General features: G+C 37.1%; 1 protein-coding gene and 1 long non-coding RNA gene across 3 annotated transcripts; both read right to left on the reverse strand.

The window, feature by feature from the left end:
• Positions 1 to 1,253: 1,253 nt before the first annotated feature.
• On the reverse strand, positions 1,254 to 11,075 carry LOC130549519 (uncharacterized). Of its 2 annotated transcripts, none has more exons than XM_057326762.1 (3): positions 11,033 to 11,075; positions 5,487 to 5,607; positions 1,254 to 5,350 (listed from the first exon to the last, which is right to left on the reverse strand). In XM_057326762.1, exons 2-3 carry the CDS (start codon positions 5,578 to 5,580, stop codon positions 1,587 to 1,589), a joined length of 3,858 nt encoding a protein of 1,285 aa, XP_057182745.1. In that variant the 5' UTR covers positions 5,581 to 5,607; positions 11,033 to 11,075; the 3' UTR covers positions 1,254 to 1,586. The 2 variants fall into 2 exon arrangements, with proteins under 2 accessions (XP_057182745.1, XP_057182744.1); XM_057326761.1 differs by having other exon boundaries at positions 11,028 to 11,062.
• A 6,422-nt stretch (positions 11,076 to 17,497) lies between these two features.
• LOC130549520 (uncharacterized) lies at positions 17,498 to 18,818 on the reverse strand. The gene is made up of 3 exons (XR_008962213.1): positions 18,745 to 18,818; positions 18,485 to 18,537; positions 17,498 to 17,953 (listed from the first exon to the last, which is right to left on the reverse strand). It is a non-coding gene; the product is annotated as an uncharacterized LOC130549520 (long non-coding RNA).
• Between the last annotated feature and the right edge of the window lie 3,096 nt (positions 18,819 to 21,914).

Consider the following 21,914-nt stretch of genomic DNA (forward strand, 5'->3'; position numbering starts at 1 on the left):
AATGGTAGGGCTGTATGATTATGTCAAAAACTATACAATATCAAGGGGACTAATAATGTTGATTATTAATGTTGATTGGATTTTACATTTAAGTATGTTTGAAACTTCCTACACGCTATAAACGCACCACTTGTGGCTCCCACTGTCAAAACAAGCATTATAAACGTGTAAACCAATGAACACGTGTTATTGTTAGTCATTGGAGAAAAAAAACATTTACTAATGCTAACAAACACATGGTTTTAAATAGTACGGGGGCCCCGAAAACAACTCAAGCCCAGGGGCTCCCACCCTCCTAAATCCGGCCCTGCCTGGTGGAGTAGATATTTCATCTGTAGATATTTCTCTAGTTCGTATTTTCTTTACTTTTTTATTTGTATATATACTTTTACAGTTTTTAAGTTAAACATTTTCTCACTCTACGGTTCTGTTTTTCTCCCTTTGTGGTGTTTTTTGTACTAATAAAGTGTGTACCTCATCTTATGTGTAAAATTAATTGTGGGGGAGACATCTCTTTATGAGATATGTTAATCCCAGCAGCCTTTTATGTTGGCAACACATTTAGACAAATGCACTTTATCTTGCTTGTACTGTTTTTGCACTGTTCAATAAATTATGAATATTATTTGTAGTAAAACCATAGTATAACATGTTTACCACAATAACCAAATATCACCATAACTAAAGTTTAACCATGGTTACCATGTTGTAAAACGATTCACATTTATGCATTTGGCAGACTCTTTTATCCAAAGCGACTTACATTGTAAGTGTATGTGTAAATAGTAACCAATCTGCAAAAAATACACTGTACTATAGCCTAAATAAACCAATAGTTAAAAAAAATAGTACATTTTCCTATAAGGGAATTTTAAGTAGATTATCAATTTAGATGGCACATTAGGATAAAGTGAGATATTTCACCCAAAAAGAAAAAAATAGCATCATGTCTTCCAGAATGTCATTACAAACTTGTATGACTTCATTCTGCAGAACACAATAAAATATATTTTGATACTTTCATTTGGTCCCCGTCTATGTCCACTGCATGGACACAAGACCTTTCTCAAAATATATTTTCTTGTGATCCACCTGAGGGTCAATTAGGCCTGTAAGAATGTGTCACGTTAATTATAATGTTTCATCTTTTCCAAAATGACGCAGAATCAAATACTGATGTAAACACATTACAGGCCAAATATTTTTTCCTCAATATTGCTTTTATTTTATGTAACAGTGTACACAGTGAATTTATCAGTTCTTACAAAATGCTGGCATATTTAAGGAGAAACAGGTAAAGGAACAGAAGGTATGTTAAAGGAATATAAGGAATGACTAGAATTATTTAATTGAAAAGAAAAGATTATTTGTGGTAACAAACATCATTCCATAAATGCTGTCGATTGATTTTAATTTATAATACACCTGGATTAATAATTAAGATGTGAAATTACAGTAATTTGCAGAGGCTCTTTTCTTGTCTGTATTATCGTTAAAAATGTAAATATTATTTGAAAAGTTAATATAAGGAGTTACAAATTCTAAAGCATTTGGTATCAGTGCAGCTGATTATTAGCAAGAGCTTCTTATTGATTGGGTGCCTCCTGCTTGTTTTGTGAACATGAAGCACCAACAACTTTTCTCATTTTTATAATTTTCAGTGCGACGGTCTTCATTCTCTTCTTTCTCTCCACCATGACTTGGTGCTCTTTTTCAAGCAGACGTTCTCCCCTTGCAATCTTTTCAAGAATAAGAGATTCTTTTTTCATTTTCTTAAGTCCAGTGATGCGGTCCTCAAAGCCAGCTTTCTTCTCCTCCTCCTCTGTTTTGATCAGGATTTCAAGGTATTCGGCTGTGGAGAGAGATTTCGGCTTCAGCGCAATTTCATCCAGTCTTCTTAAGCATTCGGAGGACATTTTGATTAGTTTCATTAGTTTGTCTTCAATTACATGGAATTCATCTTCAAGTGCATCAAGCATTTGCCTGGATCCCAGAAATTTTTTCTGTGCCTTCATAAAGTTGTCCATCAATTCTTTAATAGTTTTTTTCTCGATTTTTGTTTCATACGTCCACATGGTGTTTTCTTTTGAATGTTCAGAGGAATGGCAGTTTTCAGGGCAGACGACACAGTAGCCATTATCATTCATCACAGCACAAGTGTTCACAGCATCTTCTGTAGGGAGGAAGCAGTTGGAGTGACATGTAAAGAAGCATTTGTTGCAGTTCATGGTGAAACTGTTGACAGGAGTTCTGATTGCTTTCACCATCTCTACATCTTGCATAAAATCTTCATTTTGTGCCATGTTCCCACTCTCATTTTCCAAACATTGTTTTATTTTTTTAATCTCACTTAGTTTGGAAAGGCCAGCGGTTATCTGAGGGGTCAGACTTGCCATGGCTTTTTGAAGACGCTCTCGTTCCTCCAAGACCTTTCTAGTAAGGGTCAGATCTTTACTCTCTATGTTCCCCAGTGCTTTAAAAAAAGCCTTCATCTGTTTAAAGGTTGATGTCCAGACAATCTCGCTAAGTTTCTGATCATCGCCTTCCTCATCTGAATTATCAGATGTGTCAGATTCTGCTTTCTTGTCTGCAAACACAGCTGAGTTGTTGAACTTGAAGTGGGTGGGTTTTCCATTTGCATCTTTCTGACAGGGCAGATCAGCTGCTTTGATGGCTTCTAGAACTGGGATCTTTTTGCCATCTGCGAATGTCACCAGTATCATGATGTTTTCTGCAACGTCTTTGCCGAAAATGGACAAGATTGAATCAAAGATGTACTTTTGGTTGGCACTAAGGCGAGCAAGAGAGGCCTGAACAACAAAACAGACAGCATCAATATGATCAATTCCTAGCGGGCTACAAAGAAAGCTCTTGACCTGCTCTGTTATCAGTTTATCATGTTTCATTCCTCTTGTATCCCCGAATCCTGGTGTATCTACGATTGTTAGAGAATAGGGAATTTTGAAGCCGGGCTGATCGTACAACTCATAAGATGAGACACTAGATGTCTGACTCTCTGCCTGCGTGCGATTGGTAACTTCATTGATCAGTTTGAAGCGATATCCATCCTGCCACTTTGTCCCCAGTATGTAGTTGATCATGACATTGACCAGCGTGGTTTTTCCAGCACCTGTCGATCCCAACAGAAGAATGACTTTGTTTTTCACATCCTCCACCTTTTTTCCAAAGACATACTGACTGAAATTTACATTCTCTTCTATTTTTTTATGTAGCGTCAGCTCATGAATTGCAGGATTACCTTTCTGTATACAAACAGATTTCTTCAGGAACAACTCACTTACATGCTGACTTGACTGTTTGCCTTGAAAACCGGGAGAAAACACAGTTTCAGGACTGGGGAGACTCATTCCATCATTACCACACTTTGCCAAAACTCTGATTGTGTAATCTGTGTTTGCTTTGAGTTGCTGAAGAGTGCTCTCCCTGTATGTAGATTTCATTGACTTCCATGCCATTTCGTTTTCTTGATCCTTTATGTGTTCTCTATATTCCAACACATATTCAGTGACCAGGACATCTTCACCAACAGATGAAGGAACATCCCAGGCTACAGTTGCAGACTCAGCGTCTACTCTTTTGACTATAGGTGTTCCAGGAGGAGCACATGGACGGGTCCTGAAGAATGATGTTGCATCACTACACAGACTTACCCCGGGACGACACACAGCCTTGCAGCTGAACTGATACTCTTTATGTGGTTCTAACTGCTTTAGAGTGACATGATCTGAAACCTCATCCGTATACATCTCTGTCCATTCAGAGCTTTGAACAGACTGGTATAGAATACAGTGAGAGTTCACGGCACCACACTCAGGGGGTTGGATTTGCAAAGCCACAGAATCATGCTCTATACTCAAGACAATTGGTGTTGGGGGTTTTGAGGGGAGCTCATACTGTGAGCTCAGACGTCTCCCTCTTTCATAAACATGAATCGAGGATGCAGTGCTGAGCTTGTCTGGGATTGATGCAATGCAGAATTCAATATTTTTTCTTCCATCATTGGCCTGCTTGAAATCTAGAAATGCCTGTATATTTCCCCTGGTCAGTGCAGTTACATCTCCTGAGGTAAACCATTTCTCAGCCCCCATTGTCGAGGTTGGGTCATGATGTAATTGATCTGCATTGTTATATGGTTGGTTCTTGAGGTAATTCTCCATGTCTGTAAGGTACAGTTCCTTTTCATTCAAGGAGGAGAGTGCAAAAACTATCACATAGTCATTGGTTGCTTTCAGAACCATCTTGTCCAGGTCATTGCTGGATGAAAGAGCAGGAACATCTTTCATGATGTCTAGATAAGATCTAACAACATTAATTTCTCGTTGTCTGTCTTTTAGATATCCTGTTATCAGAGCACCTTGAAATGGAGATCTTTCTTTGCTGTTCAAGACATCCACAAGTTCCTGTTCCTCTTTTCCTCCTCCCCTTATAGATGGAAGAAGCTGGCAGAGCTGTTTTTGAAAAACAAGTTTGTACTCTGAGCAGAGGTCTTTAAATTTTCTGAGCTTGGCTTTGATTTCTGGGAATTGAATAGTGATGTTGTCCTTCATCAGGTCTTGACATTGTATGTCACAATCGTCCAGTTCATCCATGATGCGTTGGGCACGTCGTACTAGACTGACACTGATCTCCCGGACTAACTGAGCGGCTGCAGAATCAAGTTTCTTCAGAGGGTAAAGCCACGCAGTCATGGGCACAGCATGTTCTGCATTTTCTCCCAAGAGTTTTGGAAGCTCTGAGTAGACTTTGATTGCATCTGAATAGCTAACCGGGTTGTTTTCTAGGGCAAAATCTCCATGAAATGTGCAGCTGAACTTGTTGGTTTTCTCTTGTTCTGATTCACTCATTTTCAAAGATGCCTTGCCCTCAATTGATATTAAAGGTATCTTTTTGATTGATGCTTGGAGTTCACCTTGTATGTCTTGGTAGTTGTCATTGGATGAAAGCTCGCGGTCAAAAATGAAGAATGCTTGAGCCCCATTCAGCAAAGCAGTAACAACATGTGTGGCAGAGCCTTCCTCAAATACATTGCAGTGTTTGAAGTTTCCTGCTCCAAGATGCTCCATAGTCAGCTGCTCGAAACGTGTGGTTGTTCGATACTGTAAGGTGACTCGAGATTGATGTTTGGATTTCTTCTTGTTACTTAAAAACTCAGCTGACCCTTTCACACTGACTAATCCAGACAGAAAGCTGGCTTCAAGACATGCAGAAACATTAAGAGCTTCTACTTTGTCTTCACTTGAATCTGAGGCAATGATTTTGAAGTCTGTGTTTGGCTGTGGACGTGCGTTAATATTCTTCTGTAACATCTCTGCATCCCAGAGAGTTATTCCTTTAAAATGGATATAGTGTTCATTTAATTTAGCTAGGCACTTTTAAAAATATGCAACATTTTTGAATAAGTAACAATTTTAATTTAAATCTTAGACGATTCCACTGAGAAACCTTAAATGGTGAAGCTTTATTACCTGGAATGAGGACATCTCGTCGACAGTCATACAACATTCCCAACTGAAACGGTCGGCCAAGACACACCAGTTCAATGGTCCCATAGTCAGACATGTTTCAGGTATTTCAATGACGTTTTTCCTAAAATATTAATTCATACTTACTTACTTGCTTAGTAGCATTTTATCAAGTATATCCAGGTAAATTATTTTTAGCTTTACCATAAAGGCAAAAAAACCTGAGGAAATTCTAATTCACACCGACACCAAATTTTTTAATATCAGTTCTGAGTCAGATAAATCAAATTGGCTTTAAAAGTCATTTCAACCTATGATTTTACATTTTGGCCAGTGGTGAGTTACAAACAAAAATAAGTTTTAATTGCCTAACTTTTTGGAAAGTTAAAGTAATGTATAAAACAAAAAACAGTAGGGTTGTCAAACGTTTAAATTCACTTAATCACATCCAGAATATAAATTTGTTTTTACATAATATACAGTATGTGTGTGTACTGTATATTTTCATTTTCAACAAAATATTCATTTTGTATTTATAAACACAAAAACTTACACATAAATGTATTCCTATTTTGGAAATATTTAGATGTACTCATTTATAAATGTTATAAATGATTATTTATCTTTCCTTAATAAATAGGGGAGTGACGAGATCTCGTGGCACAATAATAGGAACACAATATCCTCATGCCATTGGCATGATGGAGTGCTTGGCTCGAAACTGCAACCATTTTAGTCGCATATCAGTGGTGTAGCCAGAATTGTATTTTTGAGGGGGCCTGTCTGTAAATGAGGGGGCCATTGTGTATATGTATAGGTTTCTATACATGTAGATATTTATAGGTACTAAAATGATACACCTGTATTATACAGCTCATTTCACCGTTTTAGCAAACATAAACATAGCCTAGCGGCTCTTAATCTGGTCCTCGTGACCCCCCGCTCTCTCGTTTAACACACCTGATTTAAATCCCCAGCGCTCCATAAATGAACTGTGTACCGATTGACATGATCCCTACACAGTGTTCACTGCTCTCTACTCCCTGCACACAGGACATCGGCTGAAGTTAACTTCAGAACATGAATTTGCGCTACACGACTGCCTGCAGCGTCTTCACACGCAGACAAAATTTACTACAGAAGTTTGAAGGGTTATTTAACCGCAATCATGAGATTTGCGTAACGTTAGTAGTTACGTTTTGTGCACTTCAATGCCCTTTATGTCCACTTTGCAGGGTTTTTACGGGCGAATTGTAAGAGACGCATACAAAATATGCAGAGGGGAGTCGCGAGGACCAGGATTACAGTTTTTCTCGATTGCTAAAATGCAATTCATGAAACAATTCACCATTTTCTGACAACTATAAACACATTCTCAGAACAATACACCAACTTGTCCAACCCTCAGACAAAAACGTCCTCATTTTGCAAAGGTTTAACCATGTTCTCATTCAGAAAACACAAACACACAATATAATGAACTGAAGTGTCAAGATGTAAACTCAAGTAGCACACATTTATCCATCAGTAAACATTCAGTAGCAAAACTGATGACAGACCAATCAGAATCTCAGGATAATATCAATAGGAGCTCATCCTAGAATCATCTACTGGGCTTTGTACTAATTACTGTAAACATACAGTAAAATTACAGTACACACTTTATATGAGAAATTTCACTATTCTGTATCCAGTAAACTGTAGCACGTGTAAACCCTCAAATTTGTGATTGTCAAGTTTACAAATTTGTATTTGTAGCCTTTTTAACCTGTTCCGTATTTTTTCAGAAAATCCGGAATACGTTTACGAAATTGGGCCAAAGGTGCAGAGGATGCCATATTTTTTTTTACATTGCCTCCTATTGACAAATCGCTTCACTGTATTTTTTCCTTTATCTTCTCTGTAAGTCGCTTTGGATAAAAGCATCTGCAGTTAAATGTTATTTGTGCAGTTGTATACTGTATGTATTGTGTTGCATAACCAGTTCATATTGTTCTTTGGTTTTTGAACTTTTCTTGTCTTGTAAGATCATCTTCATCTACTTTACAGTAGTGTAATGTTTTATTTTTATTTTTTCCTAAAGCTCATTCTTGCACTTTGCTATATCTGCACTCTTTTATGTTGTATATTCTAATACACACTAATCTGTCAAATTATTCTCGAATCCCAATAAGTGGTATTAGTAACAGTGTTTTGAATTGATTTCACCAGTGTCTAAGACTATGTTGCAGTGGAGGTGATTTTGAGGGCTTGTGTGTCATGTCTGCGGGAAAAGTTTGTTTTTTCAGCAAGTTTGACTGGTTTTGAGAAGAGAGCTTCATTTTGACCTGAAAATATGATGTTTGGGGAATTGGATGAGATGTTGTGGATTTGTGTTTACAGTTTTGAGAATACGAGGCATAATTTCAAGAAAAGTGTTTAAGCAATCTAGAAAAACTGTAATGCTGTGTTCTCACCAAAAGCGTTTGGCGCGAGTAAATTACATACAAAGTCAATGCAAAGACGCGCATAGATGCAAACTCGCGGCAGGCTGTGCGAATGACGCGAATCGGGCTGCGCGTTTGAGGCGTTCTTCCGCGTAATTTGAAAATTTTCAACTCGAGCTATGAATTCGCGCGAAGAGTTTTCGCGTCACTCACGCGAAAATAACAAACTTTTCCCGCGAGTAATTAAGAGCGTTGAACGCGATTGCTCGCGTTTGGTGTGAACCAAAACAAACGCCAAACGCGAGCAATTGCCTCAAACGTATCGCCCGATTCGCGTCATTCGCACAGCCTGCCGTGAGTTCGCGTCTATGCGCGTCTTTGCATTAACTTTGTATGTAATTTACTCGAGAACACACGCTAGATCGGCGGCTTCCAGTCAAACCATTGGCTTTCCTTTTAGATGCAAGGCGGAGTGTTCTAGGGTGAGAAAAGTTTCTGTTGAGAAAAGTCTACAAGAACACTACAAGTCAAATGCAGTGTAATCGTTATCTTAAGCAGTCTACTCATTTTCTTCTTGCTCATCTTTTCGTAATTTATAAAAAAAAGAATATTGTACTCACCCGCCATCACAGCGTACAAATTAAACTTTTGGCGCGAATGTCAAGATGCTATGCACAACACGTGACATAATTAAACCAATAACTTTGAAAACAGGGGAGTACTGATTGCTTGATCAACCAGCCAAATCAACAATTCCTTATTTTTTTTATTTTACGCAATCAAATATCTGAGGGGACCTAGGTCCTCTCAGCCCCCTCGTGGCTGCACTATTGTCGCATATGTATGGCGTTAGAAACGTGCCACAATTCTGCGTGCACAAAATATAATTTTGTGCACATAAAAGGCACATCGCACGCGCATCAACTAAGTTTCGTGGAGATAATACTCGCCCCGCGAGGATAAAAGTAATTTGCACGTACGAAAATTAATTTTGCAACAAAACAACATTGATCTGAATGTTTGCAAACACTCGCCTGCTCTCTCCTCGGAGGACACTGTGTCTGTGTGATCCATCAGCTCGCTCGCTCAACACAACCAATTGTTACAGTGTGTCATAATTCCAGCCAATCAGCAATGAGACTGCTAAATTATGATTGGCTGGCTTGAAAACCAATCACAAGATCTCATGCAGAAAGCTGGGATGATGAAACCCGCCCACGTGGAAAAGATGTGTGTTTAAAGCTATACAGTAGGTGGCGGTAATACTCATATAAAGAATGAACAACAACAAGAAGAAGAGATGTGTATTTAATCGTTTGGACTTATGTGGAAGAACAGTGTACTAAAATACAACAAGTAAGGCATAATCCACAGCTAGCCGTGCGTTAAAGGGTTTTGTGGAGGCCAAGAACCACCCGACGCGAAGCAGAGGGATGTTGCCTCTGCGAAGTGCATTAAAATCCTTTAGCTGTGGATTATCCCTTACTTGTTGTATTTTAGTACACCGTTCTTCCACATAACTCAATAATTTACCTAATAAAAGCAATAAGCTAAAAACAGTTGTACATCTTCATTTCTGAAAACATAATATAATTGAGATCACACTAATTACATTAAGTTACAGTTCAGTAAGAATCTCCACTAAAATGTGGCGTTTTGGAAACACTAGTAATGTAATTGCACGATTTAATTTAGATTAAAAAATAAGATACTTACTTGTGGTCGTTGAGCGTTCAACATTTTTACTTCAATATGAACAAGTCCAAACGATTAAATACACATCTCTTCTTCTTCTTGTTGTTCATTTTTTATATGAGTATTACCGCCACCTACTGTATAGCTTTAAACACATCTTTTCCACGTGGGCGGGTTTCATCGTCCGAGCTTTCTGCATGAGATCTTGTGATTGGTTGTCAAGCCAGCCAATCATAATTTAGCAGTCTCATTGCCAATTGGCTGGAATTATGACACACTGTAACAATTGGTTGTGTTGAGCGAGCGAGCTGATGGATCACACGGACACAGCGTGCTCTGAGGAGAGAGCAGGCGAGTGTTTGCAAACATTCAGATCAATGTTGTTTTGTTGCAAAATTCATTTTCGTTCGCGCAAATTACTTTTATCCTCATGAGGCGAGTATTTTCTCCATGAAACTTAGTTGATGCGCGTGCGATGTGCCTTTTATGTGCACGCGCAGAATTGTGGCACGATTCTAACTCCATACATATGATCACTAAATTTAACCTGTGCGACCTCAAAATATATTTCGGAGCATTTGTGTGAGTGCACATATTGTTGTGGTGCGACCTGTTTTCATTACTGTTCAGAACACGCTAATAACTGCACAAAATATGTGCGTGCTGTGAGCTACAGTGACAGGTGTCATATCAAAATCTGACTCCCCGTGAGATTATGACTCCCCTATCTTTCCCTTCAAAGGTCAGGATTAGGTGTGGGGTCGGATTTAAGAGATAGGGACCAATCACAAAGCAGCATCATAAGTGAATGAACCAATCAGAAGTAGGGGAGTCAAATAGAGAAATCAAATAGCTCTTTACTGAAAGGTATACCCTGTTAAAAAAACAAAGCATACATTTTGTGCAATTACTGCCTGTCATTTGAGTTTTAGACAAAACATACATATTGTTTATTAGGCTACTGCATAATATACTTCATTCAAATAGAAGTTTAATTTGTTTCATAAAGTACAAGTTGATTTTATAATGCCTACATTTTTTGCATAAAATACTATTTTCCCCTATATATTTCATCATTGAGGGTTTCTTTAAAAAAGTCTAAAAATCTTGTCTCGTTCTCGTGAACTCAGTCTCGTGGGATAAGTGTCTCATCACACCCCTATAAATAAATGCATGTGTGTGTATGTGTTTATAAATACAAAGCTAATATGCCCAGTACATAAAAACTTTTATTCTGGATGCGATTAATGACAATTAATCTTCTGACAGCCCTAAAAAATAGTAACAGTAATTTGAAATGACCTTTTACAGTGTGTGAATTAACCTCAAGTGAGCATTTAATTGATGGTCAGCCTTAATTCTGAATCCTATACATCTTGTATAAAACTGCTATAAAATAATTTGCTACAATAAAAAAGCTTACCTTACTTGTTTGTGAGTCAAAAACTGATCGCTGACAACCACATATTATGGTTTTATAGAGCTCAGTAAGGCCACTCCTTATAACGCTGTGATTGGTCAAGTGACAGGTCTCTTATTCGAGCTTTTAAAGCATGTGCTTTAATATCTTGCTTGGGGGAACTTATGTGCATGTGACCCAAGCTTAAATCCCTTTTCTACTGTCGTGTCCCTTATCTATCTATCCATTTAACACTTAACTTAATCACTTATAGGTACAAACATTCACCGATACTCAAATACTCTATATTAGGGAATGAAGAGGATGTAAACAGAATAAGTGATTTTTTTGTTTTGTTTTCAGGCAAATGTGTACAAAGGGGAGTGCTAAAAATATTGTATCTTTTATTTTTATAATTTAGGATTATAAAGGTATCCCCTTTGTAAGTATATTAAAGGGGTTTATTACAAAAGCTAAGACTTTTGGACTTAACTAACATGTCACATGTCATATATGCTGTGTAGTATTGTAAGTATTGACACCAATTTTCTTTTTTAATTCTTTAAAAGTTTATTATGTTTGGCCTTTCGTAAAAGATTGTATTACAAGTTGTGCTGTCATTTTCGTGGCGGTCCAGTAAAATTATTATAAAAACTATTAAAAATTAAAATTATTATGTTTGATGACTTTTTTATGCACAAAACCAACTGTGTCATGGCTCTGCCTCTATTAGTCATGTTTTTCTTGGTCCTGTGGCAGAGCCATGACAAGGCCTTTGGTTATGTGTGGAGAGAAACATATTATTGTCCTTTTGACAATAATATGCGTTCTCTCCAGTTTCTTGTCATTGGCCCCGCCCCTCTCGTTGCCCTATCTGTGGATTTTAGTTTTATTTTGATCCTGTCTCTACGTTTTGCCCCCACGTGAGAAGTCTTTGTTTTTGTATTTATCCTTAGTTGGTTTTTCCCCCATCGAGGGTGTTTTTGTTCGTTTAATTAAAGTCTCGTTTAACCCCTTCACCACCGTCTGCCTGCATTTGGGTTCTTCCACCACGCAAGTCGTGACAACTGTCCGTATAAGCAAAGTGCCATGCAAAAACTGCTAATGGGCATGTTTTCTTCTCATATACATTACAATACTGCATTTACACTTAAGGTTGTATAAGCAAAAACTGTGATTATGTGACATTGTTCATAATTGGAATAAATATCAGTCAGGTCTTATCCTTAAATGACTGTTTGGTGAATGTTGGTTCCTTGTTACTTAGTTTCACGTTCTGGGCTTCTGTAAAGCCAAATTCAGATCCTCAGTATGTAAGTGCTTTTCAGTTCCTTGTTAAAGTTTCATGTTCTCGATTCTTTTCATTCACAAGTGCATTTATAATCCTCACAGCAAATCACAGCATTTAGATTTTTTTAATGAATCAGTTAGGATCAACAGGATGTTCTTAGCACAGATAAATAATTGTAATTTATCTGTATTGTATTAAACTGATATTCACTTACTTGCCCTAAACCACCTCGGACTGTCAGGGCAATGCTTCATATTATTCAAAACAACACATTGCCAATGCAAAGACATGTAAGAGAATGTTAGAATTTATTCAACTTTTTTTGCATTTTCAAAACATTTTAAGCAATAATTAAGTGCTTAGTGGTGTATACTGTAATCTAATTTGATCTCCTGCAAAATACTTTGTGGAGGAAAATATGGATTTCATTGACCACGTTTACATGAAAGTCAGTAATCGAATTATTTGCCTTATTCTGAGTAAGCTAATATTATGATTAAGGTGTTTACATGAGTTGGTTTAAGAATATACCTTTCATGTTCCCGTTTTACATGTTACACTACATAGTTCGATTAATGGCATACATCATTACGTCCCTAAGCGACGCTGTTCGACGTTCCCTCCATAATTTTATGTATCAACAAACAGTTCGTCTTCGCCATGGTACCACATACAGTTTTTGGTGTTTCATTTATTTTCTAGAATTGTTGGCATCTTTCTTGTTTCCCGTTCGGACCAAAAATGTGCTTTCTTGCTTGAATCCATGTTGTCTGCCGTAAAATGAAATGGCTGTCCACTGCCGCGCGTGTGTGTAACCTGTCGCAAAGTGCCGCGAAAGTTCCTACGCGCCGGAAATAGTGCGATTAAGGTGTGTACATGTCTATACCGCACTTCTATAATGCGACTAAAATAGGAGTACTTCACCCGTCTTAATTCGATTTGTGTTTACTACGATTATGAGTTTAGATGGATTAAGCTAATCAAAAAGCTCTGTTTAGTCCATTCTTAATCAGAGTATTGTCTTAATCTCGGATTATTCTTGTCCATGTAAACATGGTCATTGTCATTTAGTCTGATTGATATGATTGGCAAATACTAATTTATGGCCATCTTGCAAAACCTAAAGAAGGATTAGCATAATGAAAAATTCATATCAGGAGATCAGCAGAGTGTTTTAACGGGTCATGACATGTAGCTGACTTTACCTTGACCTTTTGATTGTTCGTTAAAAACAACTCCTAACACTTCCTCTTTATCAACAAAATCAGTATTAACACCAAGCTGCAAACATAACTTCTGCTACATTGGGTTGTCTCTAGTGGGTGAGATGACAAACACATGTTTAAGGTTTAAGAAATGTCTGAGGGAAAAAATAGAATTTTGCGGAAGTTTGCTGAAAGCATTTGAAATAATGAAACTGGACTGGGTCGAGGAGGATGTTGGGAGCATTGTCTCTTGAGATTTTCTAGGGCTTCTCCAAAAATATCCAGCTGACAATTAAAATAGAAAAATTAACTACTAAATACTTATTTGTATGATCTATTAAATAATGATTTGTCAATTTAATCACAGAACAATTAAAAAATGTTGAATGCAATGAACTTTGATTATATATCTGCCCAACCAGAATATGTAATTGCCCCCCCACCCAGTCGAGCCAGTCCAGTACGGCGCCTGTAATGAGATGGTGACACTTTACATGATCTAACAACGAGCATTTACTAATACATTTTTCTACCCGTTAACATTAGCGAATTCACAGAAAAATAGCACGAGCAATTGTATTAGTGTTAAGAAACAAATATTAATAAATGATGAAAAACTATGTTGCTCATTCTTCATGTAAGCTAATGCATGCACTGATGTTAACAAATACAACCATGTGAAGTGAAATGATTGGATGATGTTGTGATGTTAAAAAGGAGTTGTATAGGGCCCAAAGAAATATTTAAAATTATTACTTTGTGTGCACATGCTCTGTGACCAGGGGCCCGTTTCAGAAAGGAGGTTTAGTGAAAACTCTGAGTAAATTAACCCTGAAATTAGGGAAACTCTGGGTTTTCCGTTTCAGAATGTGAGGTATGTCAAACCCGAGAAAACGGGGTAACTCAGGCCCATTTCTAAAAGAGAGATGACTTATACTCAGAGTCAGTAACCATAGTAACTTACTCTGTAAACCTAACCTGGTCGGGAGCAGGTTTTCTTTGGTAAACCCAGAGTTTATTTCGATCTTCTCCCCCTTTTAAAGCGCAAGTGGTGTAACTCATTCATTCATTCATTCAGTCATTCATGGCACACATTTTGATCACACAGAGACCATCTCAGTGACTTGTATGCTATGTGCTTTTATAGAGGATTCATGAAGAGGCTGCATTAATTCATTGGAATGTACTTTGATTTCAGGAGAGCAATTTAGGACCCGGGTGGAATTTTGTCATTTCCCTGTACATTTTTATTAAAACTGTACCGTTTTTCTTTACAGTGAATTACATATATCAAAATATATCTCATCCATCCTTACATCAATAACATCAGCCACCGTACATGTATTACATCAGAGCATAATTTTCTATGGACGATGAGAAATGACTTAATAAAGTGCATGAATAAAGAAACGTGTTATTCTCTTAACTAGAGCACTCACGGCGAGTGAGAACATACGATATTTTAATTATTTCTGTTGTTTCATTCATTTAATGATTAATTTGTTTGTTTATTGGTACATTTATTAATTTAAACTTAAGTCATTTTCAGGACATCACTAAATCCACTGTATGCAGAGAGGAAAGTGTGCCTCACTCTCAAGTGCTTTCTAGCGCCATGTTGCTTTTTTTGGTGCCGTTGCCATGGTGAATCGTAATATCGGAGCTCTATTGATGATGGCTTTTTATAGTCGTGGTGCACTCGCTTAACCCAGGGTAAGCCTACCCAGAGTAAATTGAACTAACTCAAATCAGCTGTTCTGAAACCAAAAACTCAAAGTTTCTAAGTAAACCAACTTTGAGTTCAAGGTTTAACCTAGAGTTGGTTGAACCTCCTTATTGAAACTGGCCCCAGGTTTCATGTACTGTAAACGCTTGTTTTATGTGTCAACATACACCCTAAAAAGGGTGCTATATAGCACTAAAAGTGGTTATTTGCTCATAATCATAGGCGAACCCCTTTTAGTGCTATATAGCACCATATCTTGGTGCTTCAGTTGTTCTTTTACTGTAAAAAATGAAAAGTTTACTTAACTTAAAATTTCAAGGCAACTCGCTGCACAGCTTTTTTGAGTTTACTCAACTTTTGGCCAAGTATTTCACCTAACTCAATTACGTCATAAGATACCAGGGGACAGACTCAATTGCGGGGAGAAACAGAATTTTATTAACATGGTAGATCGACAAGACAGTCAATAGTGACACCACCAGTAGCACGGAGATCGGTGGAGAGAGACTCGACCCACCGAACAGCAGACACCCTCTTACAGGAGAGAGTTCGAACCACAGAAGTCCTGGAGGGGGAAGAATGCTTGACCCGATGACGCTCGGAGAGAGAACTGCTACCGCAGAGATTCAGAGGCTGGGAGAATACTCGACCCGGCGACACACGATGTGTAAAATTCAAGAGTCCAATCCCGTCATGGGAAATCCAGTGTCTGGAGGGTGAGCGAGTCCAACGGGCGCTGAGGAGAGGGCAGAGAAAAACAACAAGAGCGGGCAAAAACTAACTAAGAAGGGTACCAGGGGAAAGCAAGACTTGGCCAAGGCTAGGGTAGATTAAGAGAACTACAAAAAATAACAAAGGCTATAACTTAAACTAAAACTGAGACTAGATATAAAAATACTGAGGTAGTCAGGAGAACCGCTGTAACGCACGCACGCACGCACGCACGCACGCACGCACGCACGCACACACACACACACACACACACACACAGGACAGTACAACAGAAGGGAATATAAAGGGGAGGAAATCAAAACCCAAACGAGAGACAGGAGTGGAGAGAGATGAGACACTGGTTAGATAGATGAGGAGACTGAAACAATAACGAGGAGACAACAGGGTAACGAGGGGGCTGGGTCACACCACAATAACAAGAAAAGGCATGGCAGGCAGTCAACTACACCATGTGCTCAAAAGAAACAAAACATACACACGAGAAGAAACAAAGCCACAAGAAGCAAAAACATCAACACAAGAGAGGAAACAAAGCCACACTAAACAGAAACCCTGACACAATTAACTGAGTAATATCACATGACTGTCAATTGAAAAAAAAAGTTGAACCAACTTAAAATAAATATGCAACAATCAAATTTATGAGATCACTCAACTATGGACTTAGTTTACCCAACTCAAAAGATTGTGTTTGATATAACGTTAACATATGAATGTTCTATTATTATATACACACTCTACTTAAGTAACTGCTTAAGCTGTTTGTGTTTTAAACATTTTAGTTGTGGCCTCACTGCGTCATTTACTTCAGACCTCAAAACTGAGCACATGAGCCTCATTCATGGTAACAATCATCAAACATCATTAACCATTATGTTAAAAAAGGAGCTCTAAATACCAAAGGTAACTTACAATGACAACAAAAACAAAAAATATAGCCAGCAAACACTAAAATAGCAATCATTTTAATAATTTTAACCGGCAAATTGAAAATTCTGCAATGCATGCTGGGAACTTTCAAACACTAGAATTGTTTTTTTTTTAGATTACACAGTTTGGCAAATTGGTCAAACTTCTTGATGTGCTTTGGACAATCACTTAGATATCCAAGTACAGTCAACAAAAGAATCTTTGTTGGTACCACATTTAGACTAATTTTGCTCAGCATACTCAAAATAATGCATTCTTCTTCTTCTACTAAAAAAACTTTGTTCAAGTTACTTTATTACCTTTGTTGGGAGAACAATTTGAAGTTGTATTTTTTACAGTGTGTAAAGAATCTGTTAAGCCCCTATGGTTCTTCAGCGGTTCTATAGAGCACCTCAGTCATCCCAAAGAACCGCTGAAGAACCACTGAAGCACCAAAATATGGTGCTATAGCACATAGTGGTTCCGCTATGATTACGAGCCAAGAACCACTTTTAGTGCTATATAGCAGCACCATTTTTTCTAGAGTGTATTGCAGTGTAAATGCAGCCTTAAAGACAGAATAAACTGTTCAGGGAGTGTTAAATAAAATAAGTAAAATAACTAAGGACCATTTTTAAGACATGATGTTGGCTTTATTTGTAAAGTTTCTCAATAATTCATTTTCCATTGCATATTATTAACTGTGCCATGTGATATTTCTAATTCATAAACCAAGTTTTGATCATTCATAAAAATGATTTTAGTATTAGTAATATTAGTAGTAGTAATATTAATTAATGACTATTTTGAATTCTGTTCTTTTCTTGTTGTTCTCTAGACCTATTCGCTTCAGTCACTCTCCTCTTTTCTTCTTCTCTCATTCTCGCTAGCTCTCTCTCTTGTCGTAAACTATAAAGTTGTTCCTGGATTTGTTGTCGTGCCTGCTCGGCCTGATTGCGTTCTTCCTCAGCTCGATGGCGTGCCTGGTCAGCCCGGTAGCATTCTTGCTCAGCCTGCTCAGCTCTTGCACTCTCGTTACTACTACCACCGCCCATTTTCAGTGATTTCCTTTTGCCTGAAATTAATTCTACCAGTTGGGAGGGAGAGAGAAAGAAAAGTCTAAATGGAGTGTGAATTGATAATCACAAAAACCTACGTTCAACAACCATCTTTTTAATTTTCAGGTTGTGATGATGTAAACATCCCATTTGATTAACTCATGTAAAAAAATCCCAGAAACTTGGCTACAGGAACATTATTAAGAACCCTATGAAATCTGAATTGGAGTTGGGTGGATTTAAGTCCACATTTATTAGCTTTACAATTTACAGTCTTTCTCTTACTTACGTTACTTACTTACTGTTATAATAAGAAATTGGTTGACACTAAACAGAATCTCGTGAGCCAGCATTTTACAGTAGCCATACTGTGGGGTGTTAGACATAATAGCACATTATAAGTTTAAAGTTAAGGCTTTGGCACAGCCAAAAACAATTGAAAAGCCTGCATGCAAAATGTTTTTGTTTCACGTTTCAGTTTAACACCTAAAATCATGCAGTAATCAAACAGTAATCTAAAATGCTTAGCTATTATGTTTAGGGTATTTTTAGGAGGTTACCGTTTTCTTTGCACCGACTCTTTTGTTCAGTATCCTGAAAGAGACACTGATACCTGTTTATGAATAGAAGAATATCCTGGTTATATGCTGAATAAAATCTTTTGTTGTATTTTCAAGCAGACAAAAACATGCTTCTGATTACACAGTCGAATTAAACAGTCACACTGAGGTGAGTCCACATGAACCTGTTGATAACTAGCCTACCATGAAAGTTGGTATATTGAGCTTATTGTTGCTAATGTAAGTCTAAAAGCACATACCTAATTCTTGGTAGCAGTTTTTAGTGGTCTGGTCCTTTTCGTGTACAGCGATTATGTGTGAACTGCAATCAATGCACCACTTTTATAGAGAAGTGAGGTGTTGCAATGCTGTGATTTGACAAATCTGTCACATATGAGCCAATGGGATTGGATAGTTCTAAATATATGAGAGATTTGTTGTCTTGGAATTCTATCAAGTATTACAAGTATTAAAAAGTGCCTTTTAAACCCCACACAACTACTCAAATTGAGATGTCTAACACTGACTTGTTTTTTGATGAAGTAGATTACAGATGATGTAGTTGATGTAGAGAGAGAGAGAGAGAGAGAGAGAGAGAGAGATTTATTTACCCTTAATGCCCAGCGTGGCAGATGTACAGTTTTGGAAATCAAGCTCAAGTGTGGAAAAACATGAATATAAATCCTTGTGTGCATCTCTAAGGACTAAAGACTTCTATGCCAAAACAAACTCGTTAATACAACGTTAATAATAATAATTTAACAATAGTTGAACTTGGGTGCCACCTGTTTGTGATTCAGCAGCACAGAGATGATGCAATTATGGGGTGGTTTCCCGAACAGGGTTTAAGACTAGTCCTAGACTAAAGTAAATTTTAGATCTGTCTAAATTTGAAAACTGCTTGCACTGAAACATCTTCAAATACATCAGCGCCGTTGTTTTAACTCAAAATGCACACATGGTAATGTTGTTTTGTAAGGCATGTTTGTAAAAATCTACTTAAATGTCCTAATTTAGCTAAGGTAGTCCTGTCTTAAACTAATCCCTGTGCGGGAAACCACCCCAAAATGTTTTAGTTTATTGTTTTATTTTTGTCTATAAAGTATGTTGTTTTAACAACATTAAGTAGTGTTTGTTTGTTAAAACTGTTTACATATTAAAAATCCTTTGGCAATTTTGGGATCCTTTTGGATGTGTTTATACTAGGGCTGTCAACGTTAACGCTTGCGATTATTTTTTTCAAATTAACGCGTGAGAAAATATTTATCGCAATTAACGCAGCATCCGTTTGTTTTGACATCCTTTGTCTAGCGTTACATTATGTAATCACGCTCTTATTCGTGTACAGGCTTTTAAACCACTTAAGCGCGATTTTAAACAGTTGCTTTGAGGCGTTCAATGAAGATAGACAGCTTCTAAACTGTGGGACGCGGCAAAACGCAACGAGAGGTCCAGTCTGGTGTGTACAGTAACGGCTGCGTCGGTGAATCTCTGTCAGACAGCGCATCCGTGTTAAGTTCTCTTTCGTGCTTGAATGGATAAAACCACACAAGATTATGTCAGAAAGCCAGTTTTGTCTAGCGTTTTCTTAAGCACAGACTTCAAAGTGTAAAATAAAATCTTAAATGAATGCAAAGAGTTGTGAAAATGGGAGTGCGGTGACGGTCAGATCTGCGAACTGAGACAGCTCTTAAAGAGGCCGCGCTCTTAAACGTGCTGCTGTGACTCCTGTCACTAATGTTAATCAAAGAACAAAATAAAAGAAGAAATCAATGTGATTTTATAGCTTTAATGAGAATTCTTCTGCATTTAATTTATAATTTAGCATTAAAGACTGTAAAGTGTCCTTCAATTTCCTACATGAGCTCTCAATTATACTGTTGAATGGCTATAATTAATGTTAAAATAATCAATTTAATAGAGACATCAGTTACAATACTAATATCAAAATGTTAGCTTTCATAAAATGATGCTGTTAAAGAAATATGTTGTTTCTACATCAATTTGAAGATTAAATGTGAAATTATTAAAATGTAAAAGTATATTTTAAAATATAATTGTTGTGTGCGATTAATCGTGATTAATCACAGAAAAAATGTGTGATTAATCCGATATTTTTTTTAATCGATTGACAGCACTAGTTTATACTAGGGCTGTCAAAAGATTAATCGCGATTAATCGCATCCAGAATAAAAGTTTGTGTTTACATAATATTTATCTGTTTACTGTGCATAATAATTTTGTATTTATTAAGACATACACATCCATGCATATATTTAAGAAAATCTAAATATTAATAAACATTTATATATCATTTCAATTATTGGTAAATATAAATAAATACATGTAAATATTTCCTAAATATGTATACTTGTGTATGTGTTTGTATTTATAAATACAAAATTAATATGCACAGTACATAGACATATATTATGTAAACACAAACTTTTATTCTGGATGCGATTAATCGCGATTAATCTTTTGACAGCCCTAGTTTATACAGTAACTAGTCTCTTTTTCCAGAAGTTAATCAACAGGTGAGACTGTTAAACTGACAAAATGTTTAGAAATAAGTCACTCACTAGATGGCGCCAGTTTGTTATCAGCCTTCAATTCTTTGTGTTCTTCATTGGTAAACCAGGGTTTCTCAACTTTAGTCCTGCCATCCCAACCCCTCCCCCAAAATGTTTAAAATGTCTCCATATGTAAAACACCAGATTATATTTGCAGGGGGGTCTATGTGCTGTCAGTTGTAGATTTTTAATTATTATAAAAATTAAATATATCTGTCAGTCAGATAGCCAAGTGCCTATGTTTTAAGGATTATAGTGAGGATACACCCATATCAATCATTACACCTCAGCTTTTAACACACACAAGACTGTTTTTTAGCCTGTCTTGCTTCCATTGGGTTTATTACTACGCCTTTCAATTAAAACATGCTGTTCTCTCCCTAGTTTACTGTGGTTTATCAAAAAATGCCTATATGCTCTACCTTTAGTAGTGGTAAAATATGTTTTTAAATTTTACTATACTCCATGTGTGGGGGTAACGTGACCCAAGCAAGTATAGATAAAGCTATAAATAAACTTCATTATTTTAGGGACATAGGCTATAAGTTTAATAATATATTTAAGGGACTTCTCATAAGTATAAGTTTAAAAAATATAAGTATAAAGAAAAAAAAAGATTTAAAACAGCACACAACAGTAACAGTAAGTACGGATCTTATCAACTGTTTGTCAGCCGCTAACTTTTGATCCAAGCCTTCATCCAAACACTTGCCAGTGAACACCCAGCCCTGTTACACCTGCAGTAATGTTCAGTAACCGTACCAGCACTTAAGAGCATTTCCTGGACCTGCGGGCGAGTCTGCACAGGTCAATTGCACAAAATGATACACCGAGATGGCATGTATTCTAAGAATTTT

Source organism: Triplophysa rosa, unplaced genomic scaffold (assembly GCF_024868665.1).
Source record: "Triplophysa rosa unplaced genomic scaffold, Trosa_1v2 scaffold126_ERROPOS923952, whole genome shotgun sequence".
Lineage (NCBI taxonomy): Eukaryota > Metazoa > Chordata > Actinopteri > Cypriniformes > Nemacheilidae > Triplophysa > Triplophysa rosa.